The following is a 16226-nucleotide window of genomic DNA, read 5'->3' as shown; positions in this document are numbered from 1 at the left end:
TGCTTTCAAATGCTAATTCATCACGTTCATTTCAAATCTGTTCAAAATACAATTCCAAAAGTGCTAAAAATACAAGGAGGGAACTGAAATGTTCAAATTTCCCTCTACAAAAAGTTTGAGGGAAATTTGAATTCCAAAAAGTACAACTCCAAACATCAGCTATAAATACACCACCTACACTCATTTAAGACACTCTTACCAACCCCAAAATCTGAGAAACTCCAAAAAAAACTCCCTTAGTTTATGTAAATTTAAATCCCTCAGAGAAATTTCATCATAGGAATGGATAATGGGCAGAGGCAAACCAAACACTTGAACAGCAACATCAAGAACAATGTGGTGCAGTTTCTACTCAAGCACAGCCATGATGGAGTGCTTGCAAGAGGGGCTGTAATGGAGGCAGCAGAGACATTTGAGGTCAGTAGGAAGACCGTGTACAGGCTATGGAAGGCAGCCAAGGAGCAGATGCAAAGGGGAGAACCTACAAGCATGGAAGGAAAGATTAAAGATACCATCATGCTGACATATTACAACTTGATGAAGAAAAGGTTAGAAACTTATCTACTCTTGAGAGAGTTTCATTGAGAAAAATGGCTGTCAAATTGCATATTACAACTTGACGAAGAAAAGGTTAGAAACTTATCTACTCTTGAGAGAGCTTCATTGAGAAAAATGGCTGTCAAATTGAATGTTAGCAAGAGCACAGTAGGTCTATGGGTGGAGCAAGGTAAATTAAGGCCACATACAAATGCAATCAAACCTGCCCTCACCAATATGAATAAGCTAGCAAGAGTTAGATGGAGTCTTAGTCAACTTCAGCCACAAATTACTCAAGGTAGAGTTCAATATCAAAGCATGCACAATGTAGTGCATATAGATGAAAAAAGGTTCTATATGACCAAGGCATCAAACAGGTACTACCTCTTGCCGGATGAGGATGAGCCATATAGGTCATGCAAATTCAAGAGATTCATCACTAAAGTTATGTTTATGTGTGCTGTCAATAGACCACATTTTGGTATGGATGGGCAGGCAATTTATGATGGTAAGGTGGGAATATTTCCCTTCACTGAAGTACTGCCAACACAGAGGAAGTCAAAGAACAGGCCCAGAGGGACCATGGAAACCAAGCCAATACATTCAGTCACAAAGGTAGTGATGAGAGACTGCCTTATCAACCAGGTATGCAACTTTTTCCATTTTATCAGATCTTAAAAACTCAACAAAGATCATCATTTAGCTATGTTATTGTTATTCATGCCAGATTATACCTGCAATTAAGGCCAAGTGGCCAATTTGGGCAAGCAAAGACATCTACATTCAGCAAGATAATGCAACCCCACACATAACAGCTATGGATCCAGAATTTCAGGTTGTTGCCAACTCAGATGGATTTAAAATCCAACTGATTTGACAACCACCTAATTCCCCTGACACTAACATCTTAAACTTGGGATTTTTTAGAGCAATTCAGTCACTGCAGTATGAGAAACCATGCAGCATTGTGGATGAACTTGTGGGGAATGTGTGTAGCTCTTTTGCAGAGCTTTCACCACAAACTCTCAATAAAGTTTTCCTAAGCTTGCAGGCTTGCCTCACTGAAATCCTACAGTGCAGGGATGAAAATGGCTACAAAGTTCCACACATCAACAAGGATAGGCTACAAAGAATTGTTGGACTGCCCAAAGTGATCTTGTGAGAGAGGTGTTGCATTACTTACAAATGCCAGAGAACAATGATGGGTCAATGTATGATATTGGCCCTCTGTCAAATGCATTTGGCTTCTAAGTAAGCCAAAGTGATGGTTATGAAATAGGGTGGACTGATCTTTTTGGTGTGTTGGTCAGGCCATAGTGTTTATGGAATAGGGTAGTCTGATTTTTTTGGTGTGTTGGTCAGCCCCTATTATTTTTTGAGTTTTTATTTTTTTGGTGTATAGAAATAGTGCAAACCTAATGTGATGCACATATGCAGGATGATGCTATAAAACCCTCAGAAAAATTTCATCATAGGGAATGGACACAAGCCTCCAAACCTAATCAAGGGGTGGCTTTTCACACAATATAAGCACCACAATTCACCACAGCACCACCCAACAACAAATTGCAGCAAGTATAGCAACAATAAACCATCATAAACATCCCTCAGAAAAATTTCAGCATAGGGAACCAATAAAAGCCTCCAAACCTAATCAAGGGGTGGCTTTTCACACAATATAAGCACCACAATTCACCACAGCACCACCCAACAACAAATTGCAGCAAGTATAGCAACAATAAACCATCATAAACATCCCTCAGAAAAATTTCAGCATAGGGAACCAATAAAAGCCTCCAAACCTAATCAAGGGGTGGCTTTTCACACAATATAAGCACCACAATTCACCACAGCACCACCCAACAACAAATTGCAGCAAGTATAGCAACAATAAACCATCATAAACATCCCTCAGAAAAATTTCAGCATAGGGAACCAATAAAAGCCTCCAAACCTAATCAAGGGGTGGTTTTTCACACAATATAAGCACCACAATTCACCACAGCACCACCCAACAACAAATTGCAGCAAGTATAGCAACAATAAACCATCATAAACATCCCTCAGAAAAATTTCAGCATAGGGAACCAATAAAAGCCTCCAAACCTAATCAAGGGGTGGCTTTTCACACAATATAAGCACCACAATTCACCACAGCACCACCCAACAACAAATTGCAGCAAGTATAGCAACAATAAACCATCATAAACATCCCTCAGAAAAATTTCAGCATAGGGAACCAATAAAAGCCTCCAAACCTAATCAAGGGGTGGCTTTTCACACAATATAAGCACCACAATTCACCACAGCACCACCCAACAACAAATTGCAGCAAGTATAGCAACAATAAACCATCATAAACATCCCTCAGAAAAATTTCAGCATAGGGAACCAATAAAAGCCTCCAAACCTAATCAAGGGGTGGCTTTTCACACAATATAAGCACCACAATTCACCACAGCACCACCCAACAACAAATTGCAGCAAGTATAGCAACAATAAACCATCATAAACATCCCTCAGAAAAATTTCAGCATAGGGAACCAATAAAAGCCTCCAAACCTAATCAAGGGGTGGTTTTTCACACAATATAAGCACCACAATTCACCACAGCACCACCCAACAACAAATTGCAGCAAGTATAGCAACAATAAACCATCATAAACATCCCTCAGAAAAATTTCAGCATAAGAAATTGTTGATTTTAGGGATAGATAGAGTGAGAGAGATAAGTTAATTTTGGGGGAGGGGGTGTTTTTTAATGGCAATACAGTAAATTATTGAGAAGGGGGAGGGTGATTAAATTGTCAAAATATAGTAAGTAGAACCGGGACTCCTATTGCCGGACGGACAAAAACGGAAAAACGGGACTTCTATTGCTGGACGGAGGGAGTATCATTCTTCTTCCCTTTGGTCATCTTTCACTTTGTTTCTTTATTTCAATATTAGATTTAATTTTTTACAATATTAAAATTTAAATTTCAGTTTTTAAATATTAATAAATTTTTATTTATAAAAGTTATTAAATAACAAAAATTAATAGCATAATCAATATTTGATAATGTCTAATATTTAATCAATAAGATATGACAATGCCTTAGTTTTAATCAATATTTAATAGCTTTAATCATAAATAGATTACATAATATGATTTATTCTAAAATAAATATGCATCTAATGTAAGACTAATATAATTTTTGTATATTAATTTGAAAACAATAAAAATTACTAGAAAATTTCAACAAAAATACTCCTATATAAAATTTTAAGTCAACTTCATAATATTCTATCACAAGCAATTATAACAACCGAACGGAGGCTAAATAGAATAGCTCTTATTTTTCCATCATGATTAATATTATTTTTTGTACTTCTTCAATTCAGCTGAATATTATATTAAAGAGTGAACTACAAAAATAGTCCCTGGACTATGCGTTTATCTCGCCAATGAACCCTGAACTTTAAAAATATCCCTAGACAACCCTGGACTAAGCGTTTATTTCGAAAATAGTCCTTTTTCACTGTTTCGTGACGAAAATACCCTTTTGGAGGGTTTTGGGGGGTTTGGGCAATTTAGTCTTTTTACATTTTAAATCTGATATTATTTCAGTGATGTACTAAATTTGATATTATTTCAAAATTATCATTCTTCTTCCCTTTTGTCATCCTTCACTTTGTTTCTTTATTTCAATATTAGATTAAATTTTATAAAATTAAATTTTAAATTTTGATTTTTAAATATCAATAAATTTTTTTAATTATTAAAATTATTATTAAATACAAATTGATAGTTTTAATCAATATTTGATAGTGTCTAATATCTAATCAATAAGGTACGATGACGCCTTAGTTTTAATCAATGTTTAATAGTTTTAATCATAAATAGATCATATTACACGATTTATTACGAAATAAATATGCATCTAATGTATAGAAGAATTTGACTAAAAATATTATGATGTTGACTAAAAATTTGATACTACTAAAAATTTGATATAGGAGATTTTTGTTGAAATTTTCTAGTTAATTTTGATTGTTTTCAAATTAATAAACGAAAATTATATTAGTCTTGCATTAGAAGCATATTTATTTCGGAATAAATCGTGTTATATGATCTATTTATGATTAAACTAAGGTGTCGTCGTACCTTATTGATTAAATATTAGACACTATCAAATATTGATTAAAACTATTAATTTGTTATTTAATAGTAATTTTAATAATTAAAAAAATTTATTGATATTTAAAAATTGAAATTTAAAATTTAATTTTAAAAATTAAATCTAATATTGAAATAAAGAAACAAAGTGAAGGATGACAAAAGGGAAGAGGAATGATAATTTTCAAATAATATCAGATTTAGTATATCACTGAAATAATATCAGATTTAAAATGTAAAAACACCAAATTGCCCAAACCCCCCAAAACCCTCCAAGTAGGGTATTTTCATCACGAAACAGTGAAAAAAGACCATTTTTTATATAAACGATTAGTCCAGGGTTGTCTGGTGATATTTTTAAAGTCCAGGGTTCATTGGCGAGATAAACGCATAGTCCAGGAACTATTTTTGTAGTTCACTTTATATTAAATAACAAAAATTAATAGTTTTAATCAATATTTATAGTGTCCATGAATTAATAGTTTTAATTTAAAAAATTTATTGATATTTAAAAATTAAAATTTAAAATTTAAAATTTAAAATTTAATTTTATAAATTAAATCTAATATTGAAATAAAGAAACAAAGTGAAGGATGACAAAAGGGAAGAAGAATGATAATTTTGAAATAAAATCAGATAATTTAGTACATAACTGAAATAATATCAGATTTAAAATATGAAAAGTGTAAAAAGACCAAATTGTCCAAACCTCCCAAAACCCTTCAAAAGGGTATTTTCATCTCAAAACAGTGCAAAAGGACCATTTTTTATATTAATCCTTAGTCCAGAAATTGCTGGTGATATTTTTAAAATATAGGGACCATTTATAAGATAACCTCATAGTCCAGACAACATTTTTATAGTTCACTCAAATATTTATAAGTTACTATTAAAATGATTTGGAAACAAAGTTGATTGTTATCTTATTCTTTAGATTATTTTAATAAAAATGTCTAGTGCATAAATGAATATCATATGGTTCACAATCTTTTGACACTAAAGGTATATTCTTTTCAAACTCTCGCCACTGACAATATGATACTCTCTTCGTACCATAGAAATAGGTAATATTTTTTTTTCGTCCGTTCCATATAAATAGTCACATATCTATTTATAGCAACTTTTTTCTCATTTTTTTTTTTTACTTTTTCATTTATAAGCTCACCTTCCACTATACAATTTCAACTATTTTTTCTTCTTCTCTCTTACTTTATCAATTAAATATTAAAACTTGTGTCAACCCCAAATGACTTATTTCTGGAACGAAGGGAATATATTTTATTAAAGTATACCGTATGAGTCCACCTCTAAGTAAAAATAAAGACAAAGATACCTTATATAGTTGGATTAGAAACAGAGAGAGTGTGAGATTAATTTTTAAAATATTTTACTAGTAAATTACATAAGTATAATAATGTCAGTCTGGATGAAGTGGTGCCATGCATGCTTACAGTTAGGGCTGTCAAACCGGGTATCCGCGGATACCCGATCCGAAATTTTCGGGTACCCGATCCCGAAATTCCCATAATTCAATATCCGATAGCTACAAACTTTTAGATTTACAATTTCATTGGTTATGGGGTTAAATTAAAATAATAATATTTAATTAGTTGGATGACTATACTAAAAATTTAAATACATTATGTGACTTTTTGTAATGACTACTAACATTTTATGTCTATTTATTCAATAAATTTTATTGCATAAATGAGTGGTGAGAAAATAGAAGAAATTTAATATTCCTCAAATACGTACCCAATATTTTTAAAAATGTATGGTGAAGAATGTACAAAATTTATCTTTTTAGTTTTAATTTAGCTATAATTATGTAGCTTTATGATAGAATGAATTATCTTTCCTAAATGTGCAGTTATTAAACTTAGAAACTTGATCTTCCCTAAATAGTTATAAGAGGGTAAATGTGTAATGTATAAACTATTGTGAGTGTAAAGTACCTAAAATGTCCTTGTATATTGTTAAGAAAAGTACTCCGTAATGAGTCATATAATTACGCAGCATGCATTGTGTATTTGATGGGCCGAATATTAAAATAGTTTTTCAATCAGAGCAAAAATAGTAAGAAATGGGCTTTATGTTTTTATGTTTTTGCGATGAGGCCTATGATGCACATACCCAATGGGCAGCAATTGCTGCACTTGGAGGACCATCCCTATCTGATCTTCCTAAATTTGCGTGAAATAATTTCATCGATTTATATAATTTTCTTTTTGTTATAAGATTAGTACTTAAGAATTATAATTTTCTCATCATGAAATGTCATACTCCCTGTCTTTATATAGAAGAGGCATTTTTTATGCACAAGATTTAAGAAAAAATTGTTTTAGATGAGTTAAACGAAAAGAAAATAAAGTAGAAAAGAAAAAAAGATAGGGAGATGAAAAGAAAGTAAAGTAAGAGAGAGTAAAATATTTTTTTGCCAAAAAAGGAAATGACTCAATTACGATAATCCAAAAAGGAAGACTACTCAGCTATAGAGGGACGGAGGGAGTATAGCTCTTCAACTCATCTCTGAAGATTCGAGTCATCATACGAAGTACAAACATATAAGAACCATTGTTAATTCTATTTAAAAAAGATAAAAAAAGGAAATTAAGATGATGGGTCCCAAATGCATTTTTATTGATGAAACATAATCCAAACTTTTACAGCGTTGAACAAACAAATGTTCAATAATCACAAAGAAAATCCTTGATCAGGCAACATCAACAAGAGGGGTAGCAGCAGTAGTAGTTGTAGTCTGCAATAATGGCGCCAAAGCATCGTAGATAATCTTTGCGGACAAGGAAGTGGCAGCCTCAGTTGGATGGAGTGAATCCCAGAAATAGTATTCATCTCTGTTGCTGCACGGCGTGCTTCCCTCAACACAGTGCCCTAGCGAATCCTCCGACACCTCGCAACATGGTTTTCCGACCACCGTTATATTTCCGTACAATGGGTTGTCCAAGATTTCAGTGACGTACAGGAAGCTGGCGCCGGGGAGGAGGTTCAACGTTTTTATTAATTTCTTGAGTTTCTCGTTGAAGATGTCCACGGCCGCGTTGCTCGTCTCCACGCACCCTGTCTCCGGGGAGACAGGGTACTTCGCTATCTGCTGCGGAACGCACCCTAATTTTCCGAGTCCGTTCACGGCTACTTTCCTCCCACCGTTCTTGTATAGCCTCTGGAATATTCAATCAGATCAATATTTTAATTACTTTTTTTCTTTATTTCTCTTACTTTATCAGTTTTGCAATAAAACTCATGTAGTAGTATCCGTTACCACTTTTTCATTCTATCTCTTCTGTACTACTTTACTAGTTATGCATTAAAACCTGTGATATTTCAAAAGTAACAAATGGAGTATATATTTGTTGAAATGAGGAGAGAGAAAAGTGAACTGACAAGAAGGTGCTTAGAGTATTGTGCAATGGCGAGAGAAGCAAACTGTTCGGGAGTGTATTTAGTGGTGGAGGCGTAGTATTTGGGGAGATAGTTGCCAAGGTAGTCGTTGCTGCCCATTGCCACGTAGTATGTACAGTTGCTAAGATGTTGCAAGCTTAATTTTCTCTCTCCAAATATTTCGGCCAATCTCGTAATTATGGCCTCATGATTCGACAGTTGCTCGCTCATAGTCACCACATCTCCCTTGCAAAACAAAACAATTACTACTAGACAAAAAGAGGCAAAGTAATTAAAAGCGAAAGGGAGAGGGGGAGTACGAAATGTTGCCCGGATTCATCAAGAATTCCGGCTCCACCCGAGCCAAAGTTGACGCCGTTGATTCTGTCCCAATCCGTAGCATTGGCGTATGGCGGAAGGGGTTCATCTATCTCCAGTAGTTCAGCTGTTATTATCAACAATGATGATTTATTTCTAAAATGAATGTTCCAATGAAAGTGACTTACTAATTCTAAAAATAAAAATATTATATTTAATACATAAAATAATATTGCATAAAATGAGCGCATAAAGAAAAAGGATGGTTTAACAATGATGTACCGAGGAAATCTGCGGTATTTCGGCCGTTGGTGAATCTACCAGTGGGGCCGGCCGGGAAATCAATGCCGTAAGGGGAGTAATTGGCCTTGGCCGTTGTGTTGAGGTAATTGTTGTTGCCGTTGTCCACCAATGAATCTCCGAAAATGAAGAAACAGTGAACTTGTGATGCATTGACAACGCCACCAAATTGGAAAATTATAAGATTTAGTAGGTGAAAATAGAATACATTTCTCATTATAGAATGAGGCATGATGATGATGATGATGATGATGATTGTGTGGAGAAACATAGACGAGGGGACACCCTTAAATAGGCTACTGATGATTAGTTGAGTTATAAAGAGCTAGGTTCCCACGTGATCACGGTTTCCACATGCAAATACTAGTATTCTGTAAGAAGGAGAGGGAACTGTCCAATAAAGTTTATGTTCGTATGAATTGTGGTTGATAATGCAAGGGATTATTGGGAAATAGTATTTGAAATTGGGGTATAAATGTTTGGATGGTAATACCAAAATGGAAAAGGATATTGGCACTTAATATTATGGAACTTTCAAAAAGTTGGAATTTTTCCATGAACTTTGAATTCGGTAATATTATCACGAACTTTACCCTGAGTTTGTTATTTCCCACCAATGAAAAATTCCGGCAAATAATATCATGATACAAATTTTTTTTGTAATTTCTCGACAACAACTTTGAGAGTTTCAAGATTTTCAATATTTAAGAATAGTTTTTCTTGAAGCACAGCCTCGGAATTTGTCCTTCAATTTATTAATATAGTCGGAATTTTTCACTGGTGGAAAATAATAAACACAGAGTATAGTTCGTGTTATTATTTGTCAATTTCAAAGTTCGTGGGAAACACTCTACTTTTTGAAAATTTCATGATATTATGTGCCAATATTTCAAAAGTAAAGGTAGGTATACCAAGTTTTTTGGTAGGTGAATGAAGTATTTATTTTTGTTCCATGTGAAATTTTATAATTTCTCGACATCATCAAATTTACTAATATGCTAAGATTCATAATTGAATTGTGTGTTGAGCACTTGAGCTACTATTACACACTTGTTGTCTCTAACTCTTGTGTATCAAATTTACCGTAATTAATCTACAAATCTTCCATAATTTCCTTTTTAAAATGGCTGGAAAATCATATTCATTCTCAACAAAAAACAATCAATTAATATTATAGGTCCTGCTCATTAAAACAGCTATAGACAGAAACAAATAACAGTACCATTCTCCCGCCCCCACCACGACCATTGATCACGTGATACTTAAATAAACTACTCCTCTGTAGAGAACAACATATTTATAAGTTGAATAGGGAACAAAGTTATGAATGTTATCTTATTTATTAAATTATTTTAATAAACACTTGAACTTCAAAAATAGTTCCTGGACTATGGGTTTATCTCGAAAATGATCCCTGGACTTTAAAAATATCACCAGTAGTCCATAGACTAAGGGTTAATATAAAAAACGGTCCTTTTGCACTGTTTCGAGACGAAAATGCCCTTTTGAGGGGTTTTGTGGAGTTTGGGCAATTTGATCCTTTTACACTTTTAACATTTTAAATCTGATATTATTTCAGTTATGTACTAAATCTGATATTATTTCAAAATTATCATTCTTCTTCCCTTTTGTCATCCTTCACTTTGTTTCTTTATTTCAATATTAGATCTAATTTTACAAAATTAAATTTTAAATTTCAGTTTTTAAATAACAATAAATTTTTTAATTATAAAAATTATTAAATAACAAAAATTAATAGTCACAATCAATATTTGATAGTGTCTAATATTTAAGCAATAAGATATGACAACGCCTTAGTTTTAATCAATATTTAATAGCTTTAATCATAAATAGATCATATAACACGATTATTTTGAAATAAATATGCATCTAATGTAAGACTAATATAATTTTCGTTTATTAATTTGAAAACAATCTAGAAAATTTCAACAAAAATACTCCTATATAAAATTTTTAGTCAACTTCATAATATTCAATCACAAACAATTATAACAACTGAACGAATGCTAAATAGAATAGCTCTTATTTTTCCATCATGATTAATATTATTTTTCTGTACTTCTTCAATTCAGATGAATATTACATTAAATAACAAAAATTAATAATTTTAATAAATATTTATAGTGTCCATGAATTAATAGTTTTAATTAAAAAAATATATTGATATTTACAAATCAAAATTTAAAATTTAATTTTATAAATTAAATATTGAAATAAAGAAACAAAGTGAAGGATGACAAAAGGGAAGAAGAATAATAATTTTGAAATAATATCAGATTTAGTACATAAAATAATATCAAATTTAAAATGTTAAAAATGTAAAAAGACCAATTTTCCCAAACCCTCCAAAACCCCTCAAAAGGGCATTTTCGTCTCGAAACAATGCAAAAGGACCATATTTTATATTCCCTTAGTCCAGGGACTACTGGTGATATTTTTAAAATCCAAGAATCATTTTCGAGATACACCCAAGTCCAGGGACCCTTTTTGAAGTTCATTCATTAATAAAAATGTATAGTGTATAAATGAATATCATATGGTTCAGGTTCACAATTTTTTAACAGTAAAGTATATTCTTTCCAAATTCTTGTCACTGACAGTAAGATATAGTATTTCTATACTGTATCAATCCATCTCTAAGTAAAAGATACAGGCAAAGATACAGACTGAGTGCGTGAGATAAATTTTTAAAATATTTTACTAGTAACTTACATGAAATTTCTTGACCAAGATTTTTTAGGATAATTGAGAAATAAGATGCAATATCAGTCACTCATTTTTATTAAATGAGTGGTCTAGATTTTGCCACACAAAAAAATTTTTAGATTAATTTATTATGAAAAGATAGAATGGTAATTTCATGTTTATTCTAATTAAAGAAAATTCCTAGCCCCATCGCTGGGTCACGGAGCTGAGAGCAGACAAGCTTGAAATTTCTCCCTTTCGCCGCCATCGCGACAATGAGCATCACGGTGGAGGGCAGCGGTGGATCAATGTGGCAGGAGGAGGCAGTGACGGGGATGGTGACGGTGAAGCCGGCGTCAGGGCGGAGGAAGCAGAGGAGGCCGGCAGCGGCGGCGGAGGCCCCCATCGCTTCAATTCTGATCTATCCCCTTATCACTACGCATCCCGATCAGATATCCGATGATGCACGGTAAGTTTTTGATCAGATATCAGCGGCCACGCTAATTCCCCCAACAGCAGCAGCTCCAATGGCGGCTCGAATTCTAATCTGTAGAGGTCTCTGACGTCGGCGGCGGCGTCGAAAATGAAGAAGGCGCTGGGATGAGATCCACCAGCTCGATGCAGAGCCCCGATTCGGGCAATTTGGGCTCAGGAGGGAAGGTGAAGAAGCCGGTGACGATTGGAGAGCTGATGAGGATTCAGATGAGGATTTCTGAGGCCGCTGATTCGAGGATTCGTAGGGGATTGTTGAGGATTTCTGCTTCGCAAGTTAGGAACAAATGAATTTTTAGTTCTGGAATTGGAAACGAGATTCAATTTTAGTATCTAGACTTTTCAATTGTGATTCTGTTTCTAATTTTTGGCATTTACCAATAGATTGAGCTCTTGATCCAGGGTGTGCAGTAGCCAGACTTTGATAGTTAATGCATGTTAAATATATGGATGCACTTTTAATTCGATTGTGTTGCTAGAATTTGTGAGTTGTGTAGATAAGGTGTTTGTGATATTGCCTAAAATATTATTGTTGACATAAATTATACTATAAGTTGTTGACATGAGAATGTTTGTTGTTGACATAAATTATATGTAAATCGTTATTGTTGACACAAATAATATGTCGTTGACATGAAAATATTTGTTGTTGACGTAATAGTTGAAATAAATAAAGTTTATTGTTGACATCGTAGTTGACATAAATAACGTTTGTTGTTGAGATCGTAGTTGACATAAATAACGTTTGCTGTTGACATCGTAGTTGACATAATGTCTCCGTAGTTGACATCGTGCGAAAATGACAAAAATACCCCCTTGTTGATATAAACTACACGCTGTTGACATCACATGCAAATTGTGAATGAGTGACTAAGATTGCATCTCAATTCTCAATTAAGTCTAAAAATCTCAACCTAACAGAACCTCATAATTATAATAATGTCGTCTGGATGAAGTGGTGCCATGCTTACAGTATTCTATAATTTAGTTTTGACCGTTAGTAAAATTTGTAAAAAACTAATGTTAAATTTTGTGTATTATTCTTAAATTTCAAGTTCGATGCAAAACCATTATATATCTAATTAATCACATATAAGCACATAGATAAAATAATGGGTGGGTAATCCTTAGTTTGATATTACTGATGATTTAATTCGATAATGAATAAAGAGAAAGCATACCTTGCAATATTGTAGCATGTCACAAAATAGATTTCGAATAAGAAATGCAATCACGGGTTCTGTGACTTTCGTCAGTGTGAGCTTGGTTGTATTTTTTTTACTTTACTTTAATCATTGATCGAATTCAATTCCGCAAGATTTCAACTTTACAGAAATTTTAATTTTAATTTAAATGTCGCACTCACATATAATGTGGATTTGTACGTTTATGATCGGATCAATCTGCGTATAGTCCAATTATATATTAAAGCCAAAACCCAAATACGAGTTGTAAGAAAAATTTCAATTCGAACTTGCACATGACTTGCATACGACACAAATATGTAAGTAGAACAATTTTATTCATGCTAACGAGATACCACACGATAATTACTTGAGAAAATTCATGCATGTTGTGGAAGAGATATAACCCGTCAGAGCGGATGGCCACAAAGGCAAGAAATGAAGGTGACACACGATAACGATAATGATAGTAATGTCAATAGGATATTCAAACCTAACCGAAACCCAATATGACCCAATTCAATATATTGTGTCCTTATTGAAAGACCCAATAAGAACACATATTTAATTGCTTGTCTTAATGGGATTTCTTCCTCTTTGCATTGAGTTTACGTATCCTAAAGATCATTTTTCAAGTTTGAACATAGATGTAGTCCACTTTTATATTTGGGTAATTGTAAAAATTACTACTCCTTCCGTCGCACAAAAGATGTCACACTTGTGAGACGCCACATAATTTTAGGAGGTTTTGTTTTGTGTGTTAAATGGAGAGAGAAAATATAATTTTAAAATTAATTAGTGGAGAGAGAACTTTTTCCAAAAATGGAAATGTGACATCTTTTCTGGGACAAACTAAAAAGGAAAGTGTGACATCTATTACGAGACGAAGGGAGTACTATAACGCTTGAGCTTCTCACTCTGTCTCAAGATACCGTAAGATGAAGGCAAATGATGACTGGCAGATCTAAATTCTTGTTTTTTCAATGATTTTAGATGAGTTTTTGTGGTATTACATTTTGTTATCGTTCTTATTAATGCTTATACTTTTGTACTCTCATTTGCCATTATTTTAACTTGTATTCTCCTATTTAAGATGATTATTTTTTTGTTTGTCCAAGATGATCACCTTTCTACTTTTAGAACGAATTATCTTTTAGCTCTCTTTATTAAAATATTTAAATTAATATATTTTTCTCTCTATTTTATTTTACTAAATAAATTCACCTAAAATTCTGCGTCATCACTGAAAATGTGATCAATGATGGAGTGAATAGTACTTAGTTTTAGCTCAAGTATTTTATATTATTAAGCATCTCCATCCATGCTCTTTGGCAAGAGCATGGAAGTGGGCCCGAACCCACTTTTATTCATTTTTACTCCCTACTCTTTCGCAAGAGCACAACACACACATCTATGCTCTTTCGCAAGAGCATGCTCAAGGGTCCCACCATTCCATTATCCAATTTAAATACTTCAATTACTAAAAACATTTCCACAATATTTAAATGCATTAAAAATACCCGATACCATTACAAATTACTAAAAAAATAAAAATTACATGATTAAAATCTTTAAAATTAAAAATTACATAATTAAAATCCTAAAAATTGAGATTGAGAGAGTTGTTTGGCATAATGTCATTTTTTTGGGTTTGAAATGAGAGTATTTATAGATGAAAGTATGAATTTTGGGATAAAAATAATGAAAAAATAAATTAGAAGTATAAAAAAAACTGATATATTTTATTAGGAAGTGGGAAAATATTTTTTTTATTAAATTTGAAGTATATTCAATACATATCAAAATATTTTCATGTCCTAAAAGTTGTGTAATGTGAGATTTAAATATATAAAATTCAAAACAAATATTCAGTCTTATTTCTACGCAAGCATACTATACAAACTCAGCATGTTTGTTTTATGTTTGTGGGTCCGCCTAACCCCTCTCCCCCCACTACGGATGTTTTTTATATTAAAAAGAAAAAAGAATGTTTGTTTTATGGTTTAAACTTAAGAAAAAAGCATGTTTGTTTTATGTTTTAAACTTTTAATCAATGTGTTGCGGTAATTTCGGGTTGGGCGTTATATTTGTATAATGCTCAAATTTGGACTTCCATTGGGCTAGATCCAATAGATCTGTCACTGGTCAACTATTGATAACGTCTATTACGATAATTTGTCGTATTCATTTATGTGATTTAAAAGTTTACCTATCAATATTTATATAAACAATAGTAGTGTGTCTCATATCATCACATCCTAATAATACATTTTTTCTTCAAAATAAAAATTATTCATAAAATAAAAGATCATGATACATTATGCATTTTTTGGGATTTTGTATGCCATTTCTACAATAGGATTTATAGTAGTATTCATATATTAGTAGATTAAATGTCCATAATTTCACATGGAGTTCCAGGATCAACAATTAACGAAAAATACGAAAGATCATTATTAATCAGTTTTAGGTCATTTTTGTAAAATTCAAATTTGATATTATTTTTAATTATTTTAGGTCATGCTTACCAAAATGACATAAAACTAAAATAACGATAATCTAAAAATTACCACCATATGTTTAATTCTGCATTTTGTTTTAAGGTTGAGTTTTACATAGTTTCAAAATCCTAACTTGCATAGTGATGAACAAATTGACGAGTGGTTTAGATTGCCGCACGTACAACTTGACGATTATTTCATCTTTAACTTGAATTTCACAAGATCGAATTAATCGAGGCTATAATAATAATCTATTAAAGTATTTACATAGTAAGTATTAGTAATGCACATGTTTCTTACCTCTAGGTATCACGTTCTTATCATTAATGGGGCATGTTAGGGTGCCACCACCCCTTAAAATAACACCATACCACCATTTCTAGCCAATCATTTGTACACGTGGACGAATAATAAGCTGCCACGTGGCAAAAAATTCTAAAAAAAGACGGGCAGCAATCTGCCTGTTCTTTAAACAGCAATTTTTCTTGAACAGCAATATCCGACACACTATACAGCAATCTATAGATTGCTGTCTACCGTATTGAATATTGCTGTGTAGCGTTTATAATATTGCTATATAAGCGTTGTCACGTTGTCATTTTAAGAGGAGTTGTCATTTTAACACAAACC

At 32.7% G+C, this 16226-nt stretch overlaps 2 protein-coding genes across 2 annotated transcripts; one reads left to right on the top strand and one right to left on the bottom strand.

Annotated features, from left to right (window-relative positions):
• The first annotated feature begins 282 nt into the window (after window positions 1-282).
• Window positions 283-1699, top strand: LOC125188282. Its single transcript, XM_048085055.1, has 4 exons — window positions 283-548; window positions 915-1182; window positions 1265-1372; window positions 1475-1699. Exons 1-4 carry the CDS (start codon window positions 283-285, stop codon window positions 1697-1699), a joined length of 867 nt encoding a protein of 288 aa, XP_047941012.1.
• A 5613-nt stretch (window positions 1700-7312) lies between these two features.
• LOC125190586 (GDSL esterase/lipase At1g29660-like) lies at window positions 7313-8956 on the bottom strand. Its single transcript, XM_048087916.1, has 4 exons — window positions 8696-8956; window positions 8416-8540; window positions 8099-8341; window positions 7313-7877 (listed from the first exon to the last, which is right to left on the bottom strand). Exons 1-4 carry the CDS (start codon window positions 8943-8945, stop codon window positions 7410-7412), a joined length of 1086 nt encoding a protein of 361 aa, XP_047943873.1. The 5' UTR covers window positions 8946-8956; the 3' UTR covers window positions 7313-7409.
• Window positions 8957-16226: the final 7270 nt, after the last annotated feature.

Source organism: Salvia hispanica, chromosome 5 (genome assembly GCF_023119035.1).
Source record: "Salvia hispanica cultivar TCC Black 2014 chromosome 5, UniMelb_Shisp_WGS_1.0, whole genome shotgun sequence".
In the NCBI taxonomy this organism is placed as follows: domain Eukaryota; kingdom Viridiplantae; phylum Streptophyta; class Magnoliopsida; order Lamiales; family Lamiaceae; genus Salvia; species Salvia hispanica.
The sequence above is the reverse complement of the archived record's forward strand: the minus strand, read 5'-3'. Positions and strand labels throughout refer to the sequence as shown.